Here is a 22,756-nt window from a genome sequence, read left to right on the forward strand (position 1 = left end):
GCTTTTTACACACACATACACACATCAGAAGTGCTGTGAGATCTGGAAGGGACTGTAAATTCTCTACATTGGGTAACTATCAATTTGAAACTGTTAACTAGGTAGTGTGAGTGTTCTTAACAGTATTCACCTCGCTTATTAGGACATATGAAGATGTATTTAATTGCCTGGTACTTAGTGGAAATTATATTTCCGGTCTCTTTCATAGTGATCCATAGCATGGAATCTTAAACCTTTGAGAAATAATTTAACTCTTCAAGGATACTGCTTTGATCATATAACTCATTTTGCAAAGCATCATTTCAAATGCTTTGCCCAAGCCTAGAAAACATTACATTTATTTTTTTTTAAATTTTATTTATTTGTATCCTGCTTTACTACTTTTACAAATAACTCAAGGCAGCAAACATTTCTAACACACCTTTCTGCTCCTTTTTTTACCCACAATGGCAACCTTGTGAGATATCATACTAATACAGCTAATCATCATTATGCACATCAATATACAGTGCTACTGTTGGTGTGTTTCCAACCAAGACTGAACTAAAGTAAGTCACTGATCTTAAACAGCAAAATCAATGGGCATTTCTTAGTGCCTGGTATACAGATCTAAAAGAGATAATCTGGATTCAGATCAACCCTAACAAGACTCAATGGCTGTGTGTTTTCCCCCCTCTCCCCCTACCTAGTGATTTGCCATCTTAAACTTTGCCTGGAATTACAATTACACTCCACCAGTAGTCGGAGATGGTGCACAATCTGAAGATTCTCCTGGGCTTAATTGTGGCTAGGAGAGCCTTTGCTCAAATACATGTATCAGTTGTGTCCTTTCCTAGATCAGGAGACCTTGCTCAAGGTCACTCATGCCTTAGTCAACTGGACTACTGCAAATGCTGCATGTGGCGATGTCCTTGAAAGCATTTAGAAGATACAGATGCTCCAAAATGCAGTTGTTTGGGCAGTAGTGATCATATCATAGTAAGCTCAGGTAACACCATCCCTTGATGAACTGCACTGGCTTCCGGTAATCTTCTGAACGTAATTCCTAATTAGATGGGGTAGGAATGCAACAAATTCCCTTATGAAATGGTCACCTGTGGAACCTTGAAAGCATGTCTTGTCTGTCATAGTGCCTATCTTATGGAACAGCCCACCTTAGAGATATGGATGGCTCCAACCCTGTTGGCCTTCCAGAAAACAGTTCTTCAAAAAGATCTGGCTTTTGCCAAGGTACTGGGACCAGGATATGGATGGGATCAGCTTACTACGCTTGATTGATGAATACAAGTTTTATCAGAGTCTCAACATTATTGTTGTTTGTATAAAATATTTTTGTTCTGCATTTTTTATTATTGCTGGCCAAAAGTTTCTTGTGATAGGTGGGTGGCCACAGAAAATAGATAGATATAGACAGAGACAGAGACAAAGAGAGCGAGAGAGCGAGAGAAGATAGACAATGATAGAGATATAGACTTTTTTTAAAAAAAAAAAAAACTAGTTTTAAAGCAGCATGAGAGTATAACATAATTACACACCTTTTGTAACCAAAGTGTTATGCATGTCACGTGAAAGAAGTGGCGACATGGAAGCTCTGTTACAATTTCTTCTTTGATGTACTCACTACAGCAAATAGCACAACACTGCTCTTGCCCTACAGCTTAGGAAAACAATGTGCATATTAGTATACAAATGTAAAACTAGGTTATTAAAAATTATGGTGAAATAGTTATATTAATAAATTAAAATAGTTTTGAAAATAGTCACATTCGACCAAATTAAGTTGCAAAAGATAATAACATATCATATTATTAGATCATATAAAGTTACTTGACCAAAACAGTGGGCATGGAATTTATCCTTACCGTTGTGATCTTCTGTAATAATAATTTGGGGCAGACAATCTATGCTCTCTTTACTAGCTGGTGGATGAGCCTGCTCAACATCAATTGCAAGAGACTCTAGATGTGCCAGAGCGGTCTAGAAAAATACATGAAAAGAAACAAGCACATAATTATATATACATGTAAGTATGTGTCTCTGTGCAATCACTGTGTAGGATTCAGTATATAAACTGTAAATTAGATATAAATTAATTACTTCTATTTTTCAGAAATAAAGGCCATATTAATATACATGACATTAACCAAATTCTATAGTAAAAATTAATTAAATTATGAGAAATTATAATATAAACCTTGTTAATTAACTTGAGTGTATTTTATTAAGGTAGGTAACTGTCTATTCCAATTTCAATTGCTTTAGTAACAGTGTGACATTGTCATGAGTTATGACATTTTTTTCAATTACTTGTAGTTGTAACTTGAAATTGGACCATAAAAATAGTGGCTTCAATAATCTAACACTAAGGAAGTATATATAAATAATGTCATCTTTTGAAATGCCACACACAGAGACATTTCTCTTTCAGTTTTCTTCATTTTTAAGCAACAACCGTCTCTCCTAATGCATGCTTTATTGCTCATTAAGTCAAATCTTTATTTCAGTCATTGATCAATGTAAGTATTATTCAGGAGAAAAGCACAGTCCACCACACATGCTTATATGAAGTAGTTAAGCAGCCACTACTATCTAGTTCGTAACTTTCTAAAAAATCTTATCACCACCAAGCTGATAGCCAAGACAAACCTATGTAGAATAATTGCCTATGATATAAAGAGCAGTTCCATATATTTGGGATTGAACACCCCTTTTCTCAAATTGCAAACATAATTTCCATACTAGTTAGAATTGTGGAATTCCAGTTCAATGTATTTGGAAGACAGCAAGTTGGAAAAGGCTCATTTTTCATCTTGTTTCCATTTGTTATATGTTTTTAATTTATCAGACCCCAAATTTATACGGTATGAAAAGATTGCCAAGTTTGGTGAACAAATGCCAAATTTCATATTCAATAATGGATCAGAAAGCCTAGGGAATGGCTAGTACATTTATTTTATGTCCCTGAGAAGATACTGGGAAGATATTCTATCCATTAATTACAAAGCACTTTGCAGTTCTTAAGAATATATACATCAGGGGTCTCCAAACTTGGCAAGTTTAAGACTTGTGGACTTCAATTCCCAGAATTCCTCAGTTGGCTATATCAAGCCAAATTCTAAAGTTTTTGTTCTTAGAAAGTTTGAAACCAATTCTGACAATATAATTATCTGTGCTTCCATAAAGTCCATTTATTCATTTACATCCTTTCACAGAATTGACATTTTTACATCACTTGTGTCAATGGCATAAGTATGTCCATTACATAATAGCCTTCATAACGTCATTGAGATAAATTTCAATTTAATGGCTCTTTGGATTTAACAGACATCCTTTCCTCTAGTCTGTTAATTCAAGATTTTACAGTATTTCATTGAAGTTGTTCATACATATAGCAGAATCTCACTTTGCTGGGTCACTAACAATAAAGTACATTATTGTAATTATCTATGCATTTAATAAAACATTCTTTACCTATCTAATGAAAGTCCGTTCATACGGACATTTTCAAAGTTCAGATAACTATTAATCAAGTAAGAAAGTTACTAGATGAATTCATTTAGCTTGTGTGAATCCAGAATGAAACACTTTATGCTCCTCAATTCATAATACTAGTTGGTTACCACTGCACAGAAAAATTTCAACTGATAAATTCCACTATTGGCAGTTTATAAACATGATTGTTTACAACAAAAGCAACACATTCAAAACCAGCATAGCATAGTACATAAGATGACTAGGATAGCAGCTTCTGTTTAAAAAAGCAATGAAATAAAAATAACATTTACCATGGAGTCTTAATATACATATATCATTTTCCTCTTTGCCTGTGCACACAGCAAATGAACTAATAATCAAATAAAAAGCAAGAGCTAGTATTCCCAAGGGTCTACCTGTGCATTGTAAAACTAAGAAACCATCATATAACTAATCCAGTGGTGGGATTCAAAATTTTTTACTACCGATTCTGTGGGTATGGCTTGGTGGGCATGGCATGGCTTGGTGGACATGGCAGGGGAAGGATACTGCAAAATCCCCATTCCCTCCCCACTCCGGGAAAGAATACTGCAAAATCCCCATTTCCTCCCGATGAGCTGGGACTTGGGAGACAGAGAATAGATGGGGGCGGGGCCAGTCAGAGGTGATATTTATTGGTTCTCCGAACTACTCAAACTTTCCGCTACCAGTTCTCCAGAACTGGTCAGAACCTGCTGAATACCACTTCTGAACTAATCTAATAAAATAAGTTTGAATATTGTTCAGAGTGAGAAAGTACACACTTTGAAAATGTAATCTTCTAAGCACTTTTGAATTACATTTTCTTAAACTTTATGACAAGTATAATAAATTAAAACTAAGCTATACTGTAACATTTACATTCAATATGGTTCTGTAGTTAGTATATGGCAAACTTTCTGAGAAAAAATCACAACCCAATCCAACAGTGTTAGATGGTAACACTGTTACTTCATTGCTAAGATGATTAATTAAATCTTTGATATTATGCTTTCATATGTTGCACAGTAAGAATTTAAACAGTGCCATGTATCGCTTTTATATAGTTGGGCCAATGTTTCTGTTTCCAATTAGACATGCCTTGTTTTCAATTGCCTGATTCTTCTGCCTTCTGCACAAAATGAAAAGAAACTGATGAATATTTAAACGCCCTTGTGCACACAACATTGATGTAGACACAATCATGGGAAAGTGAATACATGAAAAGAATTGATAAATTATTTGTAGTTCAATTATATATATATATTTGTATGTTATCTGAAGGTCAGAATTAATTCCAAATTAATACACCTTTCTAAAGTCATTTCTAACAATGCAAGCTATAGAAACTGCGGTTGTCAGAATGCACAGAAAACTGATCTATAAACCAGTATTTCCAAAATGTGATCTTTGACCCAGTACCAGTTTTTGTGAAAAAAAAATGCTACTTCTTAGGAAATATACAGATACTCATTTTCTTTCTACTCTGAAGAGCTGCAAACTTGCCAATATTCTGTTCATAAGAGAGTAAAGTAACCATTGCTTTGAAAATTTCCAACTAGTAATCAGGCCACTTAAACCTGAAAAGAATTAACTTTATGGATACACAAAAAGCTGACTGTCAATTTGTACATGAACTAACAATCCTACCCCCTCAATCTGAAACAACTGATAAAAGAAACTATGGATAATGAGAACTACCTGTGCATCTTTTGAAGTGAACTAATAGGATGCTTCCCTAAAAATAATCAAGTACCTTTAGGTATGATTCACTAAGAGCTATTGAAGAATTATTTTCTACTTTTAAATAATTACACTTACTAATGTATTCTTCTAATAAAAAAATATTTTGGTTACATATGAACTTTCCAACCAATAGCCAAGACAACTGATCTATTTCCTATTGGCAAAAAGTTAATTTATTAGATATGGTTTCAAAGGCTTTATTCAAAAAACATCTGAGGACATTTTGGGACATCAGTGATTTTATTATTCAAAGCAATATTGACTGGAAAGATGTCTTGGAGCAAGCAGTTGTGGGATGTGAGCAATGGCAGAGTATTATACTGGGCTTACTTTGTAGAATGTGTGCAGTAGTGCTAGACTGTTCAAGACTGTATTGAAGTGTATACATTCTATAATTTATACTTCAAATTATATTATTATTGTTGTTATCATCATCATCTCAGGCAAAAAAGAGAAATGTATATGAGTATCTCTTTATACTTCATGGCTCGATGGCTATCAAAAGAAAGACATGTTTTTGAAATTAAAGATGAATTTTTGTTCTTCCTTGAGTGACATCTTCTATGATGTGAGGGTGTAAGGGTCTCTTCCCTGCCGCCTTGAAGGAGGCGGTGGTGAGGCCTCTCCTCAAGAAGCCTTCCCTGGACCCGGCAGTGTTGGCTAATTATTGTCAGGTCTCCAACTTTCGCTTTGTTGCGAAGGTTGTTGAGAGTGTGGTAGCGCGACAGCTCCCTCAGTACCTGGATGAATCAGCTTATCTAGATCCATTCCAGTCGGGCTTCAGGCCTGGGTACAGCACAGATACGGCATTGGTCGCATTGGTCGATGATCTCTGGAAGGCTCAGGACAGGGGTTGCTCCTCTGCCCTGGTCCTATTAGACCTCTCAGCGGCTTCTGATACCATCGATCATGGTATTATGCTGCACCAGTTGGAAGAGTTAGGGGTGGGGGGCACCATGTTGCGGTGGTTCTCCTCCTTTCTCTCTGACCGGTCGCAGTCTGTGTTGACAGGGGGGCAGAGGTCGACCCCAAGGCCCCTTGTATGTGGGGTGGTCTGTCCTCTCACTCCTTCTGTTCAACATTTATGTGAAGTCGCTAGGTGAGATCATCCGTGGTTTCGGGGTGAAGTACCATCAGTACGCTGATGACACTCAGGATCTCCACCCCGGATCACCCCAATGATGCCCTTGAAGTGATGTCCCGGTGCCTGGAGGCTGTACGGATCTGGATGGGGAGAAACAGACTCAGGCTCAACCCATCCAAGACCGAATGGCTGTGGTTTCCGACATCCCGATATAGTCAGTTGGTGCATCACTAACTTTGAGGGCGAGTCGTTGGCCCCCATGGAGAGGGCTCGCAACTTGGGTGTCCTCCTGGACTCACGGCTGTCTTTAGAAGAGCATTTGATGGCTGTGGCCGGGAGGACTTTTTATCAGGTTCGCCTGATCCGCCAGTTGCGTCCCTTTCTGGATCGGGACTCGTTACGCATGGTCACTCATGCCCTTGTCACTTCCCGCTTTGACTACTGTAATGGTTTCTACATGGGGCTCCCCTTGAGGAGCACCCGGAGGCTCCAACTGGTCCAGAATGCGGCCACGCAGGTGGTTATGGGAGCGACGTAGCGCTCCCATGTGACTCCCCTCCTGCGCGAGCTGCACTGGCTCCCGATGGTCTTTCGGGTGCGCTTCAAGGTTCTGGTTACCACTTTTAGAGTGCTCCATGGCTTAGGACCTGGGTACCTACGAGACCGCCTTCTGCCACCAATAGCCTCTCACCGACCAGTATGCTCCCATAGAGAGGGTCTTCTCAGAGTGCCGTCGGTCAAACAATGTCGACTGGCGGCCCCCAGGGGGAAAGCCTTCTATGTGGGGGCACCTGCCATCTGGAATGAGCTCCCCCCGGAGATACGGAGGATCCCGGATCTGCGCACTTTCCGCCGCACCCTCAAAACATTTTTATTCCAGCAGGCTGGTCTGGCCTAACCTCCCTTTTTAATTGCTTTTAAATTGGTTTTATAATTGGGGTGTTTTAAATCTGGTCAAAGTATTTAATGTATTTTAAATGGTTTTTAATGTTTGTATTATGTATATTTTACTTTTTGGCTGTTCACTGCCCTGAGTCCTTCGGGAGTAGGGCGGTATATAAATTTAATTATAAATAAATAAATAAATAAATAAATAAATAAATAAATAAATAAATAAATATAAACAATGCTAATTTAAACTTAGAGAGAAGTCTCATGAGTTTGGTTAACAATAGTGATTTATTTGTTGACATATTTTGGCTTTTAAGTTAACTACCAGTGATGGGCTGGAACTGGTTTAACAACTGATTCGGTGAGCGAAGAAGTCACCTGTGCCACCTGAATCAGCTGAGCCAGAAAGAAGGAAATATAGGACAGGATAGGGCAGGGGCAGGTGGGTGAGGCCATCTGATCGTTGGAACTACCGGTTCGCCTGAACCAGTCCAAACCGGCTGAATCCAACCCCTGGATATTTTAATGGATACTGGTAGTCCTTGATAAATGATCATTCGTTCCGTGATTGCTGAAAAGTACAAGAGCCTGAACAAAGATGACTTAGGGTGGCTATAGTTGGGTGGTCACAGCATTCTTGTAGAGTGATCACACGCTCGGTACTTGGCAACAAGCTCACAATTATGACACTGCAGTGACTGTGTCCTGAAATCATGTGATCACTATTTGCAACCTTCACTGCCTGTATCTGACAAGCAAAGCCTGTGGGGAAGGAGGCAGGAGGTTGTAAATGCCAATCACAGGGTCTTGAGATGCTGTGCTAATGCAGGATTCATAGTCTTGTATAGTTACAGCAGCAACTGCGACTTCCATAACAGTTGTTGTAAGTGGGCATAGTCATGTGATGTGCTTTATGCATCACTTGGCAACAGAGTTGCCAGTTCCAATTACCATTGCTAAGTGAAGAGTTCGATTTAATATATGCTGATATCCGTAGCCTTTAAACTAGAATATAGTAGTATTACTGCTGAAAGGGAAAATACCCCCCTGCTGTGACGTCAAGGAGATCAGATAACTTTCTAATTGAGCCTAAAGTAGGGGGCTTTTTTTGATCACTTGCATACCACTGAAAAAATGAAAGTTTAAATTATATGCGAATTGGGAAAACTAAAAATCAGCTAAGTTAAAGTGCCCATCCAAATATGATAGATAGATCCCTAGTGGCTCAGTCGTTAAACTGCAGTATTGCAGGCAAACTACCCACGGTCTGGAGTTCAGTCCTGATAGTGCTCAAGACTGACTCAGCCTTCCGTCCTTGGGAGGTTGGTAAAATGAGGACCCAGATTGTTTGGGGCTCTATGCAAATAATGCTTATCTTAGTATTTGGTTTTGCCTTGTTGCAGCAAACAGCAAATAGCCTGCTTTACATTTTCGTTTTCAGCATAGCTTGATTAGCACAAGAAAAAAAAAAATCTGCTCCCAGCAATTTACCTCCTTGCAGCAAGCAGCAGAGGCCCGGGCAAAACAGCTGAGAGCAAAACAGCTGAGAGCTGGGAGGCCGATCCAATCAACTTGTTCTAATTAGGCTGTGCTGAAGCTGAAATGAGCTGTTTCTTCTTGCTGCAAGGAGGTAAATTGCTGGGAGGTAGAGGCCAAAGGGTGGGGGCCAGTGGTGGGCGGGGCTACATTTGGTGTTTAAAACGCACCTAAATTTTCACTCCCCTTTAAGGGGAAAAAAGGTGCGTCTTATACTCCGAAAAATATGGTACATTGTAAACTGCCCAGAGAGTGCAATATTGGGGCAGTATATAAACCTAAATGCTATTATTAGTTGTAAGGAAATGTTAAGATACAAAGCATACCTTGATATCTTAACATTTTACTTAAAGTAACTTAAAGTTATCATCATAGCACTATAACATAAGGCTAAAAATGTACTTAGTGGCATTCTTATGCTAATCACCTCTCTAAATAATATAGATCTATGTAGCAGTAATACAGAAAGTAGTAAAGCATACAAAAATCCCATTTATGAAATGATATGAAATAATCTCCCTAAATTTTCCTCTTGTTCCAAGCCACTGAAAGCCTCCTCGCAGAGTTCTGTGGCCTTAAAATGCACAGCAATTTCATATTTTAATGCTAAATTGGATTAAGATAAAATAAGTGGAAAATCATTGTAGATAACAGTTATTACAGGTGGTAGGCAAAGCATCAGGACTTCACTCCTAATCCTTCGATATTGATGTAGCTAACGTATCATTAACGGCAGAAGCCAAAATGATGTTGTTGCTGGGGTTGTTGGTTTTTTGGTTTTTTTTTTTTTTTTTTTGCTAATTTCTATATTAATTCTACATGAATGAAATCAAACTGTCAAAATCAGTCAGTCTCCTTCTCCATTTGTAAAATTCAGGTATACTTGTCCTAGATGCTATTATCATTACAATGTGCAGAGTTTTAAAGTATGAATACACAGTTACTGTTTCTAAAGCAGTTTTATTAAAGTATAGTTCTTATGGAAAGGGTGTATTTTCAGTTGAGGTTCTAAACCTTTCTTAAACATATAGAAATTGGTTGCTTCTGGTGGATAGTCTGAAGTAAAACCAAAACAATATCTGTCTGGATTTTTGTTGAAGGTACATCTAATACGATTTCCAATATATATACAAGCAGAATCGTAGCAAAGATAGAACTGAGATAGCTTAAATAACTGCAAGAATCAATACCAATAACATGTACTAATTACTTCATGGTACTAACATTTCAAACTATGTCATTTTAAAGAAATTAGAATGTTTGGAATTCCAAAACCTCCATGCAAAAATTTCCTGCGGTGCAATGCATTTTAAGAGATCACTGCTACACACTCACACATAAGTGACTTACTCAACCACAAAAATAAATACAAATAAAATGCTGCCTACCTCTCAATTTAAGTATATTATCTACATGTGGAATGTAGGCAATCAGAAATTGCAAGTACCTGTAGACGCTGATAAGTCATTTCCATGAACATGCTTGTTACCTGAATTTGAAAAGATTCAGGTTAGTGAAGGGAGGAGCACAACTTTCTTAAAAATTGTACCCCACGCCTAACTATAGAATTTTACTTATGAAAATTAGAAAATACTTTTGCTTTGGGATTAGCACAATTGAAGGGATCTACCCGCGCCCCTCCCCCCCCAACTAAATAAAAGCTTACATTTAAATGGACAATTGTTTTGTATCTGCTGGTAATCTATTTTAGGTTGTTTGCTTCAAATTATAACTTCCAAGTATTAGGTTTAGCTAGAGGTGTTTTTATTGTCACTACCAGAGTACAGATATATTAAAACTATCAAAACTAATAATGTTCATATATAAGGTTCTTCAAACATTTTCCGATCAATGAAATCTGGAGAGAAAATTCAAAGCACGTCTAATATGACTTAATACAGAGAAAATCTCAAATTACAGACGATGCAGTTGAGTCTTTTTTTCATCTACCCTTGTATTTCATCTTCCTAAGATTTCTTACCATTTGTCAAAATTTACATAATTATTTGAAACTTCAAAAATCCATCCAATTCAAGATGCCAAGTACACTTTACTAAGCTGGACATGATGCCAAGATAGTTATTTAAATTTACAAGGGCAGTATAAAAGACAAAATGCATTAACTATGGGAATTTTCCTCATGTCGTGAATTGCTGCCTTGGCTTCTTGGTGTTTTTTCTCAACAAATAACAATTTCTATGCATTTCAGTTAGTGTTAATGATATACTGCATGGGTGTCAAACTCGATCGCATCACGTGATGTATTGCAATATTTTTTGCCTTTTTGGAGCTAGGGTAGGTGTGGCCTGCACATGACGCATCCAGTCCATGGGCATCCAGTTTGACACCCCTGATATACAGCATCTTATACCTTACTCTCAGTCATAAGAAGAGAGGAACAATCTTATTATAAAGTCGACTGATTCACTTAACGTATCACAAGCAACTATTGAAATGTTGAAAGCTAGTTATGAAAGATTATGCTATTTCATAATTTTACAATATAGCAAACAAGCATAATTATTATTTTTCATAGAATAGATTTATAGCAGCAGTTTATTTGGCTATAATTAATTTTTATTTTTTAGCTATAACTATAAATACTTTATTGAAAATCTCTTAATATGGATTCAAGTTGCTTAAAGCAGTATCTTGAGAAATGATAATAATGAGAAAATAATATTTGACTAGCAGTTTTACATTACACTGGTGTTTGGCAATATGTCGATGAAGATTCGCAGTAGCTGTCTGGAAGCCGAGTCATGGCAACTAAGAAACTACTCGAAGAAGCAGTGAAAATTTTTTCAAACCACAAAAGAAAACAAGTTCAGTTGCCATGACTCAACTTCTTTAACATAGTCTTTAGCGGGATGGCCCCTCTGTCTCAAAGAAACCAGTTCCCCCTCGGCCTGTTGTGTTCTGGAGTCGTCCTTGAACCTAGCTCTGAGGCCCTCCAGAAACAGTCCAACATTGGTCAATTCCTGGGCATGGTTGCTATAGAGATCCGCTACCCAGTCTGCCGCTTCTCCCGTCAAGACGGTAATGATGGCAACCACAATTGCCCATTGGGACGGGTAGAAATGACCGTAGAGGTCCATATAGCTAATAGCCTGACTTAGGACACTTAGATGTGTAATGTTGGTTTAATCCTGTTAGCTCTGAAAACGCTGCAGTTGTAGCGATGTAAAATTGGTGCTACGAGCGTGTGGCTTGTATTGTATTTATTCACCCTGCGCCTATCAGCTGTGGGGTGTAGCCCACACCCCGCCCCGACAACACCTTTGATCAGTGAATCAGCAAACGAATCGGCGGGCGAGGAAACAGGTGAGGAATCAGCGCCTTTCTCGAAACGTCCCGTCACAGGAACACTGATCATCTGCTAGCAGAAACGCCCCCTCGGCGTTTCTGTCCTTCAAGCTGTCTCCAAGACAGCTTGAAGGAGACAGCTTGAAGGAGCCGTGAAACTCCTGGCCCCGACGCACCCCACCCCCACACCCGACCGCCTACCCCAGTGTTATCACCACCACCACCCCATGTGCTTGTATGTGCCGTAGTGAAGCATCCATCTGCCGACCACCCCTCCAATGTTAGCTACGGAATGGGAAGCTCGTCAGAGGTAGAATGCCAGGTGGGATGGTGAGTCTGTTCACGCCCCAGCCTTGTGGTGTCAAGTGTGCTGGTGGGCTCGATACCATGTTACATTGGTGCTGTGTTTTCCTACCGAAATTAAGCCACATACATCAAACATACAAAGTATTTTCAAAGAATGTACACTTTTTTAATGTATAGACTCATGCATCACTTGGTTCAAATGTTGTACAGTATTGCTTTTCACAAAGCTCAGGAAGCTCAAAATCTCCTAAAAGCAATTATTACTATTAGCAATTAACAATGGTTTCTCTATATAAAAGATCTAAAGTGTGGTAAGGAATAGGAATCCATTTTAATGTAAGACATAGAAGGAGTCTTTGGCAACAGATTAAACAGAATGGCTTTTTTTTTAATTCAACTGAAATAGATAATCCATTTACTAATAAGATGACCTACTTTAAAACAACTGAAGTACTGTGCTGGGATAATGCTAAGATGGTTTTAAAATGTTTTTTACTGCCTAGCATTATACACTAGAATAAAATATTTAATTTTATTTAACTGTACTTAGAAAAAAGGGATTGCAATTATTAAACTGTAAAATCTATTAAAATAGAAAAATAATTTATGTGTATTTATTTAGGGATTTAAAATATTGTGTTTCCTGTATATTTCAAGTTACGTTTAACTTAGGAGCGAAAAAGATGCCAGTTTTTTTAAATCACTATTTAAAAAAGCCCAGAGAAGAATTACCATATTTTTCAGAATGTAAAGATGCACTTTTTCCCTCTATAAGAGGGTGGAAATGTTGGTGCGTCTTATACACCGAATACAGACATTTTTGGCCTCCAAAGCTCCGCCCTGCTTGTCCCATTTTTGTGAAAAATGGGCTCGTTTTTCACAAAAACAGGGTGCGCAGGGGGTTTGGGAGGCCTGCAGAGTGCTCCTGGAGGTTGGGGAGGGCAAAAATGCCTCCATTTTTGTGAAAAACAGAGCCATTTTTCCAAAAATGGGGGTGTTTTTGCCCTCCGCCAGCCCCCAGGAGCACTCTGCAGGCCTCCCAAACCCTCTGCATAACCTGTTTTTCACAAAAACGGGTGAAAAAACGGGGCGCACAGAGTGTTTGGGAGGCCTGCAGAGTGCTCCTGGGGCCCGATGAGAGCAAAAATCTCTTTTCTTACTTACCTCTTTGAAATCTTGGTGCGTCTTATAGTCCGAAAAATACGGTAGCAAGATTTTGAAACAACCGCAAGTCCAATGCCAGAACATGACAAGTGTCAGAGCTTATCAACATTGTCAGCAAATTGCTGTTGCTATTAACATCTTTGCTATTAACATGATTGCAATGGTAATGAAGAAGCATCTTGACAATAAAACTGATCAGAGATGGCATCTGCTTCTTTGACATTTTAAATACTTTGGAAGCTCTTAATATGAACACTGGAGGCATGTGTGGTAGAGTTTTAAAGACCTTTAAACTGTCATTAAGTAATAGAAAGCAAACATGATGCCAATGCTCTGAATAACTCATATTTTTATTTATATTCTGACCATTTTTCTGATGGTTTATAAAAATGTCCATATTTAGAATTTATATATTTAAGCACACATACAATCATTTTCAGAAGATCCAGATGTGACATCTTTCTATTTATACGTATATTCAGATTCTAAAATTGCAGTTGGGAAAGCATTCAAATGTCAGCATAAGTTGACTTAAAATAAAAGTATTTATTGCGAAAAATACAGGCAGCATGGGAAAAAGTTAGCACTATACTATATACAATTTTGTATTTTACAATGGAAAAAATATTTGCATTTGTTAAAATCAGTTAAGCTTTTTTTTTTAGTGAAAATATGTTGGCATTGAAAGTTTTCAGAATTGCTCACTTCTATTTGTCCACTAAAACAAAACAAAAATTTATGGGAATATTATAAAGTAACTTTTTATTTGCTAAGTATTCAGTGACAAACTTTGATCTATAATTTAAATTACTCATGATCAATGTTATTCTAAGAATAATCTTCAGAAACCATATTATTTATATACTACTAGAACACTTACGTCTAATACTTTGTAATCTTCAATTGAACAAAATGCTGCATCGTAAGGCAAAATTTTGCCAACAAAGATCTCTCAAATGGGCTAATTTGCAGAATGCTGGGAACTAATACTCCCAAAGGAATTAAATTTGGGAAACTGTTTTGCTTCTGTTCAGATGGCTTTCATACTGTCATGATCAGCCACAATAACATGAACCTCATTTTCAATGTTTCCTGTCACCTTTTCACAAGTCAGTGGGGAGCCCACAAGGAGCTGATATGATTGCCAATGATCCTTGCCACCTTCCCACTATTAAAGTCTTTATTGGTGGGAAACACGCAGAGAGAAACTCAATGGAGAAATGGTGCACCCTCCACCAGTCCCTCTGTACTTGCACTACACTGGCCAGTTGCATACTTCCTTACTTCCACCCATACCTGTCAGCAGCCACATATCTGCCTGAAAGGAAGGGAAGAACAGGGAGGAAGGAACGGTGGGAGGGAAGGAAGAGGAAGGGAAGAAGGGGAGGGAAGCAGGGAAGAAAAAAAGGGAGGAAAGTGGAAAGGAGGGATGAAGGAGAAAAGAAGAAGAGGAAAATGGAGGGAGGGAGGAAAGGAAGGAAGGGAAGGAAGGGAAGGGAAGGGAAGGGAAGGGAAGGGAAGGGAGGAAGGAAGGAAGGAAGGAAGGAAGGAAGGAAGGAAGGAAGGAAGGAAGGAAGGAAGGAAGGAAGGAAGGAAAATTTCTGATGTTCAGAATCAGCTTCCCACAATGAAACTCAGTGGGGAAACCAACAGAAATTTGGAAGTTGCTCATATTCCCGTGATCTTTTGCCTTTTTTCTATTTATGTAAGGAAATATCTCTGAAACAGGTCATGGTTGTCTAGTATTTCAATAATATTTAATAACTTTATTGCCTTTCAGTTAATCTCCCCAAATAATATTGAAATATAAAATAAATAAGAAATGTTATGAAAATAACACGTGACAAATGCTGATGCTAAGTACTGTATTCAAACTTTACACAAAGACAAAGAATTACTGGAAGACAACGAAACCTACACCTCAGTAAATACCAACCAATGCAGAAATCAGGCAATCGATCAAGATCTCACTCAACAACTTAACAAAGATTAAATCACGAAAGAAAAACAGTGGTGAATGAAAAGCAGTGTATCCATCCTTCCATGCTTCTATGGATTTCTCAAAATATACAAGTCCCACATACCTCTTTAACCAATTTTATCATTACCAGGGACCCCAACATACAACATATGAAATAATCTCCTTAAATTTTCTTTAGGGAGGAAGAAACACAGCCATACAAGAAAGAAACATAACATAAAAGATAGTCAAAGAACTTACAAAAAAGTTTGGACATCCCACAGAGGGGAGTCAATATTCTATTAAATCCCCATTACAATGCTTACACAGAAACCAAATACTTAGAAAAATATGAAATAGGCTTTCATTTGATGTCACAGTATTTTTACATCCATAGATCCAGAACTAGCAAAAGAATCCATGGCATTGGTACTACACAACATAGTCGACCTAGCCAAATTCACTAAGATCGAAATACCTGTTTCCCTACCTACTTTCTGTTTAAAAACTAATGCTCTGCAGCAACCCAGTACACTAGGAAAAGGAAACGGACCATCTACACAATGTTTTCCAACAAAACAGATATCCACACAACTTTATCAGAAAGTGCCTTACCACTATAGCACAACCAATACAAACTATGAAAAACCTATCACTGCCATACATCACAAATATCTCAAAAATAATCAACAGAGTTACAACCACATAGTATCACCATAGCACACAAACCAACTGAAGTCCTTCAATGCATCTTAACCAGAAAATCTAATAGCACAGAAGAAAAACATAAGTCATCTACAACATACAGTGTAAGGTCTATAACAGCTACTATGTAGGACAGATAGTTAGAATACTAGCAGAGTGCATCCATGAACACCAAATAGCAGTCAAAAGATACAATAAAAACTCCTTAATCCTACAACATATTGACAGACCAGTCATAGTTTCAACTGGAAAACTGAGCATCCTAGACCAAACTAAATCCAAAAATGCTAGGAAATTCCTGGAAGCTTGGCATTCAGACACATCAGCCATCCTCTCCAGCAACCTATACTCAGATAAACAGGGATTAACACCAGACCACCAATCAAGCAGAAAACAATAACCTAATCAAAGAACTATCAAGGAGAAAACCATACACCCATAATACTGGCAGAACAAGCTGCTATATATAAACAAGGAGCAAACCCTGTATTAATTAGTACAGATGATATTACCTAGTCGGGTAATGAAATGTCTGTCAGCAAGCAACCAAACTGTAGACCTCAAAGCTCAATCCTGAATTATATATATTCTCTTCTATTGGAAATAACCCATGCACATAGGTTTCTCTGTTTGCAGCAGAAAACCAGAGACCCTGATTTATGCTTTTACAGGCTTGCCCTGCTGAAGTTAATTCTTCGCGCGTACTCACATTTTTGGTTCTGGGCGAACTGGTTGTTACAACCGGCAGCAGCCCAACCCTGGGTTCTCCTTCTGAGTTCTGCAGGAGGATTCTTGGTCAATTAAGATGAGCTCAAATAGCTTATAACAGGCTAGTGAATTTTAATATCCTTTAACTTTTTACTCCCCCTTAGGCAGAGAAATATAGCTCCCTTTTAGATTCTGGCACAACTGCTAATTTCATAGATGAGACTACAGTGCATCATATTAAATTATCTACCCAGTTATTAGAAAACCTCATGCCAATTGAAACAATTGATAGGCCATCACTTGGAATTGGTCCTATCTTATAAAGTACAACTCCTCTGCAACTAAGAATAAATGATTGTACAACATTCTTGTCACTATATTCATATCTTTCTTAAATTACACATTCCAATAATTCTAGGCACATAATTCCTAATTCATAGGTCCACTGGAAGCAAGGGAAGAAAGATCTATTTTCCATGTCTAAAATATCAATCCCACTATTTGTAAGCATCCCTCTTCCCCTCTCCCTCCTGCACTGCTACCTGCATCTCTTTCCCTGCAAAAAAAGTACACTGATTTTGCTGATGCTCTGAAGAAAGAGGAAGCAGTTAATTTGCCTCTTCATTTAACTTGTACCATCAACTCGAAGCTCCCAGCCCAGCTCACAGGCAAAAGGCAACATTCCATATATATTCAAAAGTTTGCTATTTTAAATGAGTTTCCAGACTACAATTTGAAGGAAGTTTTCATTTATCCTTCTTTCTACGCACCCCCATTTATTTTGTACCAAAGAAAAATAATTCCTGACAGCAGTATGCAATTGTTTCTGATGTTTTATTTTTTGATGTGCCGTGTAGAGTGCTGTTTTGTAACAATTCTGCATTTTGTTCTTGTCTATTTTGCTGTATTTAGTTTTTTATATTTTTCATTATTTTGTCAGCTGCCAATAGTCAATTGGAGTTGGGCAACTTAAAAATCAAATTAACAAACAAGTAAATAACACTACAGGCTTCCTAACTCTGTAACCATTACAAAACAAAATCTACTGCCTCTTATTTCAGATCTGATGAACAGTCTTCACTCACCTAATTGGACTTATGAAGCACTTACAATTAGATCAAAATGAATGTGGATTCTGAATATAATAGTGTCTGATACTAAGTCCAGCAAATTTGAGTACATAATATGAATTGGTTCATTGTCCAACTGTCTTCTTCAGGTTCATGAAAAACACACTTTTCAATATTTTGCATAAGTGGTAGTGCACCTGAGTAACATTCTGATTCCTTCTCAGAAGACCACCATTGCATGAGACTCGCAGTAGAACTGTCTTGGAGCAAATATATGAACACAACTTTTTGGCGGAGTTGGAAAAATATGTTTTTAATTTTCCCCAACAGGAGTATTTGGATTACTTGCCTTGTTCATTTTATTTTTTTCCCAATTGAATGGAACTGTTATTTTTTTTAAATAAAAAGCTTCTGGCTGCAAAAGTAGCTTTTAGCAAGGGAGACATTTTTTTAGAGGATGCAAACCATCCAATACAGGTACATGCATGTTGCAAAAACTTGCAGCACATTTACAAATTCATAAAGTTAAGACCTTCAGTCCACATTAGATTCAATTTTTAGAACACCTATACACTTGACTCATAAAACAGTCAGGTGCATCGTTATCATTATATTTTTATATATGCCTCCTATTTCCCTACCCAAAAAATCCTGTGAGATAGATTGGGATGAGAGAAAGTAACTGGTCCAAAGTCACCCAGCCAGTTTTCATGCCTAAGGGGCACATAGGCTGTTAGTTTGTAGGCCAGCACCTTCACTACTATACCAAACTAACATTCTATGTAACCTTAAATATCTTTGCCTGCCACTCCTTACCATAATTTTGAAGCCATGCTCCCCTCTCCCCCTTCCCAGCCAGAAAGCTAGAGAATGCAATCTTTATGAATGATACTAAACTTTTCCAGCCTTCAAGGATGGTTCATGACTAATTATTCCTGAGTTTCTTATAACTTCAAATGGCTGTTAAGTGACTGGTAAGTCAAAGGCTATCTACAGCGTTCATCTACTGCAAGTAGAATGACTTGTCTTGCCAATTGGCCATGGAATATTCTCTTAGTTATATCTGATTCATTTCATAAATCCTGGAGTCTGTAGATACATGTGTCAACAGCTGTCTTCCTAAATTATTTTCAACAGAGGAATGGCTATATGTGTCATCTATTGGGGTATGCATGAAGGCTAAAAAGGTATGGCAACATTATCACAACACTGAATGGTACTACAGATATTATCAGCATGCAGCATAGTGACTGGTAAATAGTAACTGAATTTTAAGGAGGAAACATAAATACCATCAATATTGCAGTTACTTTTTCTGTGGTAATTGTGGTACAGTGATTAGATAAAAAGATATATTGCATTATTATTAGATATATTACATTACACACATAAAAAAAAATCTAAATCCACAGTGGAAGTTAGTGATAAACAGTCTTAACCCATGTTTTTTCTTCACCTTATCTAATCTTAAAATTTACCTCCATAGCCTGTGCCAATCGTTCTTCCAAGGCCATATAAGTAAGGAACTGGGGATCCACATACGAAATTGCTTGAGCAACCCCAAGACCATCCCCAAATTCATCAAGTAGCCTATAGGAAAATATAGCATTATTTTTTAATCTCTAAATAGGGATGAAAACATGTGCAACGATGCTTAAAAGTTTGTTTCTGAATAAATATGATCTTACATATATGAAAAAATACAATTTCTGCTATTTCATATTCAGATATGAAAATAAATAGAATGTTAGCTGTTTAATGAGGCTACTTCTAGAATTTCAGGACACAGCTTTGCCAGGAAAACCCGTTTATCCCCATGTGAGATAAGATCCAACATATGAGTTCAGTTCTTCAGACTGGAATGACATGGAGACATAGCAAAATAATATTTTCTTATTTTGTCTCTCCCACCTCTTTCAGCATTCTAATTTTGTAACTTTTTCAACTTACTCAGAGCTCTCTCAAACCATTAAGCATTTGATCTATGTAAAGCAGGGGTGTCAAACTCGATTTCATTGAGGGCCACATCAGGGTTATGTTTGACCTCGGGGGGGCTGGGGTGGAGAGGCCAGGGTGGGAGTGGCCAACTTGACGTCACTCACCAGGGGTGCCTGTGGTGGCCTGAGTGCTCTGTCAGCAAAAACAGCCCTCCCTAGCTCTGTTTTCACTGGCAGAGGGTTGCAGGAGGCTGTGGCAGCTGAAAATGGAGCTTGAGAGCCTGTTTTCGCTGACAGAAGCACTGCAGGCCAGTCCTTTACTGTTTCTAGAGCAGCCCCGTGGGCCAGATTTAATCACCCCGCGGGCCGGATCTGGCCACTGGGCCTTGAGTTTGACATCCCCGGTTTAAAGGATGACAATTAGGGAGCAAATGGCAACTACTATTAAGTCCAGTTTGATTCTGATGGCCACCATTGTCATATATTTCTGATACATTAACCAGAAGCTCTTACACCTATCATGGACCAAGGGTTTCATTATGCAATTCTATTTCAAATAAAATATAAAACAGATTATGTTCCCAATCACCATTTACCTAGTTTAAAGTACCAAAGATAACAGAAGCATCTACCAACCTCCATTCAACATCTAGGTCTTCACTCATACTGGAATCATCTTCTAGATTGTTGTTCCCATCTAACATAAAAAAGCCAGGATGTACAAAATGGCTAGCTTGATCATTTTCTTCATCACTGCTACTTTCAATTTCTTCATGGTACTGCAACCAAGGAATCTCTCCGTCCTCTAGAGAGGTCTGTTCCCTTTATATAAAAATGAGAAAAGCTATACAAAATATAGCAAATACGAAATTTAAACTACATGTAACCAAATAGTATAGAAAGTACAGAAGCCTTTATTTATGCTGAGTACTAACAGTCAAATACCTGCAATCTATTTTCAACAGACATCACTTTAAAAATAATAGCACAGTTCAACAGCATAGCTAAAATGCGATGCTTTATGAACCATATTTATATGTGACATGTATATAGATATATATTATCTTAAGATACATAACAGCATACAGCATAGCAATAATCTAAAATGTTTATTATGTATTTTTTTAAAAAAAAACATATTGTTTTTGCTATGATATTAAGAGAATGCAAGACAGTAATTTTATTCTGGTGGGAATTGAAGAAAGAAATACATTTTATTTCTATGGCTGCCCATCTCAGATACATAACTCTGGACAACTAACAGTTCACAACAACAACAAGCCAAAAATCCATGTAATAAAACAATGTTATGGTTAAAAACAGCCAAAATACTAATAGCTTAATGAAAAGAAGGACTAGGGGAGACATGATAGCAGTGTTCCAATATCTCAGGGGCTGCCACAAAGAAGAGGGAGTCAAGCTATTCTCCAAAACACCTGAGGGTAGGACAAGAAGCAATGGGTGGAAACTAATCAAGGAGAGAAGCAACTTAGAAATAAGGAGAAATTTCCTGACAGTTAGAACAATTAAACAGTGGAACAATTTGCCTCCAGAAGTTGTGAATTCTCCAACACTGGCAGTTTTAAGAAGAGGTTGGACAACCATTTGTCTGAAATGGTATAGGGTTTCCTGCCTAAGCAGGGGGTTGGACTAGAAGACCTCCAAGGTCCCTCCCAACTCTGTTATTCTATTCTAAAACATCTATCTTTTTATGTAGTTAAATTAGTCCAGTACAAAAAGAAACCAAACTATGGAAGTCATAGATGCTTAATACTGTTAAGAATTGGATGTCTAATTAAATTCTAGAGCTTTCTTGCTGATAATTTTTTATCTCAGAAAGAAAAAAGAAACAATGGTGCCTTAGGTTTTGGATTGGAGATATTTTGGTTAGGATTACCTGGATAGAATTTCAAAAGAAAAGAATTCATTACAGGTGGAAGATTTTGAGAATTAGTATTGGATAATACCTCCATTTAAATCTGAAAAAAATGGAAACTACTATAACTGCATAATGAGCTGAAATTTTAAAATGATATATAGGAGAAAGAAGGATGCACATAAAATCAAGTTTTGAGTGTGACACAACAACCTGAATTTTTATGTACAGTACCAGAAGCTCAAACAAAGCTGAAGCCTGCAAAAAAATATTAAGAAAACAAGGATTAAGTAGATTTGCTGCTTGAGAAAGCGAAACATCAATTTGTAAGCAAAAGGCTGAAACGATCATTTTCTATTTTGCAAGATAAAACCTTTTACTACTTTTACTTTCTCACGTTTCTGAATCCTTTTGAATAATATTTGTATAAATATGATCTAAAATCTTGTTTTCTACAAAAATCCTAAAACTAGATAAAGAGAACCTATTTATACAAATGAGTGAAAAAGTATACATGTTCATTCTTTTCTGGAGAAAATGATCCAAAACTAAGTCTAAAAAACTTTAATCAATTTGAGATTTTATTTTGATAAATCTGCAGATTTTTCCTATTTTTGTATCTGAATGTAATATAACATTTGATGAAATAATTAAATAATCTGTATTATTATTCTAAATATGACTTTGCACTATTGCCAAATATTGTAAGCAAGATAGTAACATTAAAAATAAGATCACTATTTTTCAACTGTTTTAGACTTTAGCATTTTGAACTAGGAGTCTTAACTTCTCTGGTAGGAAATATGCACTCCAACCTAGAGAGACAAAGATAATCTGATTCTAATTAAATTTCCCCTAAAAAGATTCACACCATAAACATGCTTACTATCTGTGTTCCCATAAATGATTTTTCATATTTGCTCTATTCATTAAGGTTTATATTCTTTAAGAGCAACAAAAATTAAATCATTAAGA

At 37.3% G+C, this 22,756-nt stretch overlaps 1 protein-coding gene across 22 annotated transcripts in view; it reads right to left on the reverse strand.

Moving 5' to 3' along the window:
* PJA2 (praja ring finger ubiquitin ligase 2) overlaps window positions 1-22,756 on the reverse strand; it is a 50,939-nt gene that overhangs the window by 5,146 nt on the left and 23,037 nt on the right. For 7 of the 22 annotated variants that reach the window (XM_087885955.1, XM_034432725.3, XM_034432729.3 and 4 more), the window contains 5 exons: window positions 20,542-20,727; window positions 19,447-19,558; window positions 10,197-10,238; window positions 1,863-1,977; window positions 1,536-1,657 (listed from right to left, as the gene is read on the reverse strand). In XM_087885955.1, the coding sequence (XP_087742081.1) occupies window positions 1,536-1,657; window positions 1,863-1,977; window positions 10,197-10,238; window positions 19,447-19,558; window positions 20,542-20,727 (577 nt within the window). The remainder of the gene's footprint in view (window positions 1-1,535; window positions 1,658-1,862; window positions 1,978-10,196; window positions 10,239-19,446; window positions 19,559-20,541; window positions 20,728-22,756) is intronic. The other 15 variants (XM_087885961.1, XM_087885953.1, XM_087885960.1 and 12 more) reach the window with 3 other exon arrangements.

Source organism: Pantherophis guttatus, chromosome 2 (assembly GCF_059756535.1).
Source record: "Pantherophis guttatus breed Tessera chromosome 2, ASM5975653v1, whole genome shotgun sequence".
Lineage (NCBI taxonomy): Eukaryota > Metazoa > Chordata > Lepidosauria > Squamata > Colubridae > Pantherophis > Pantherophis guttatus.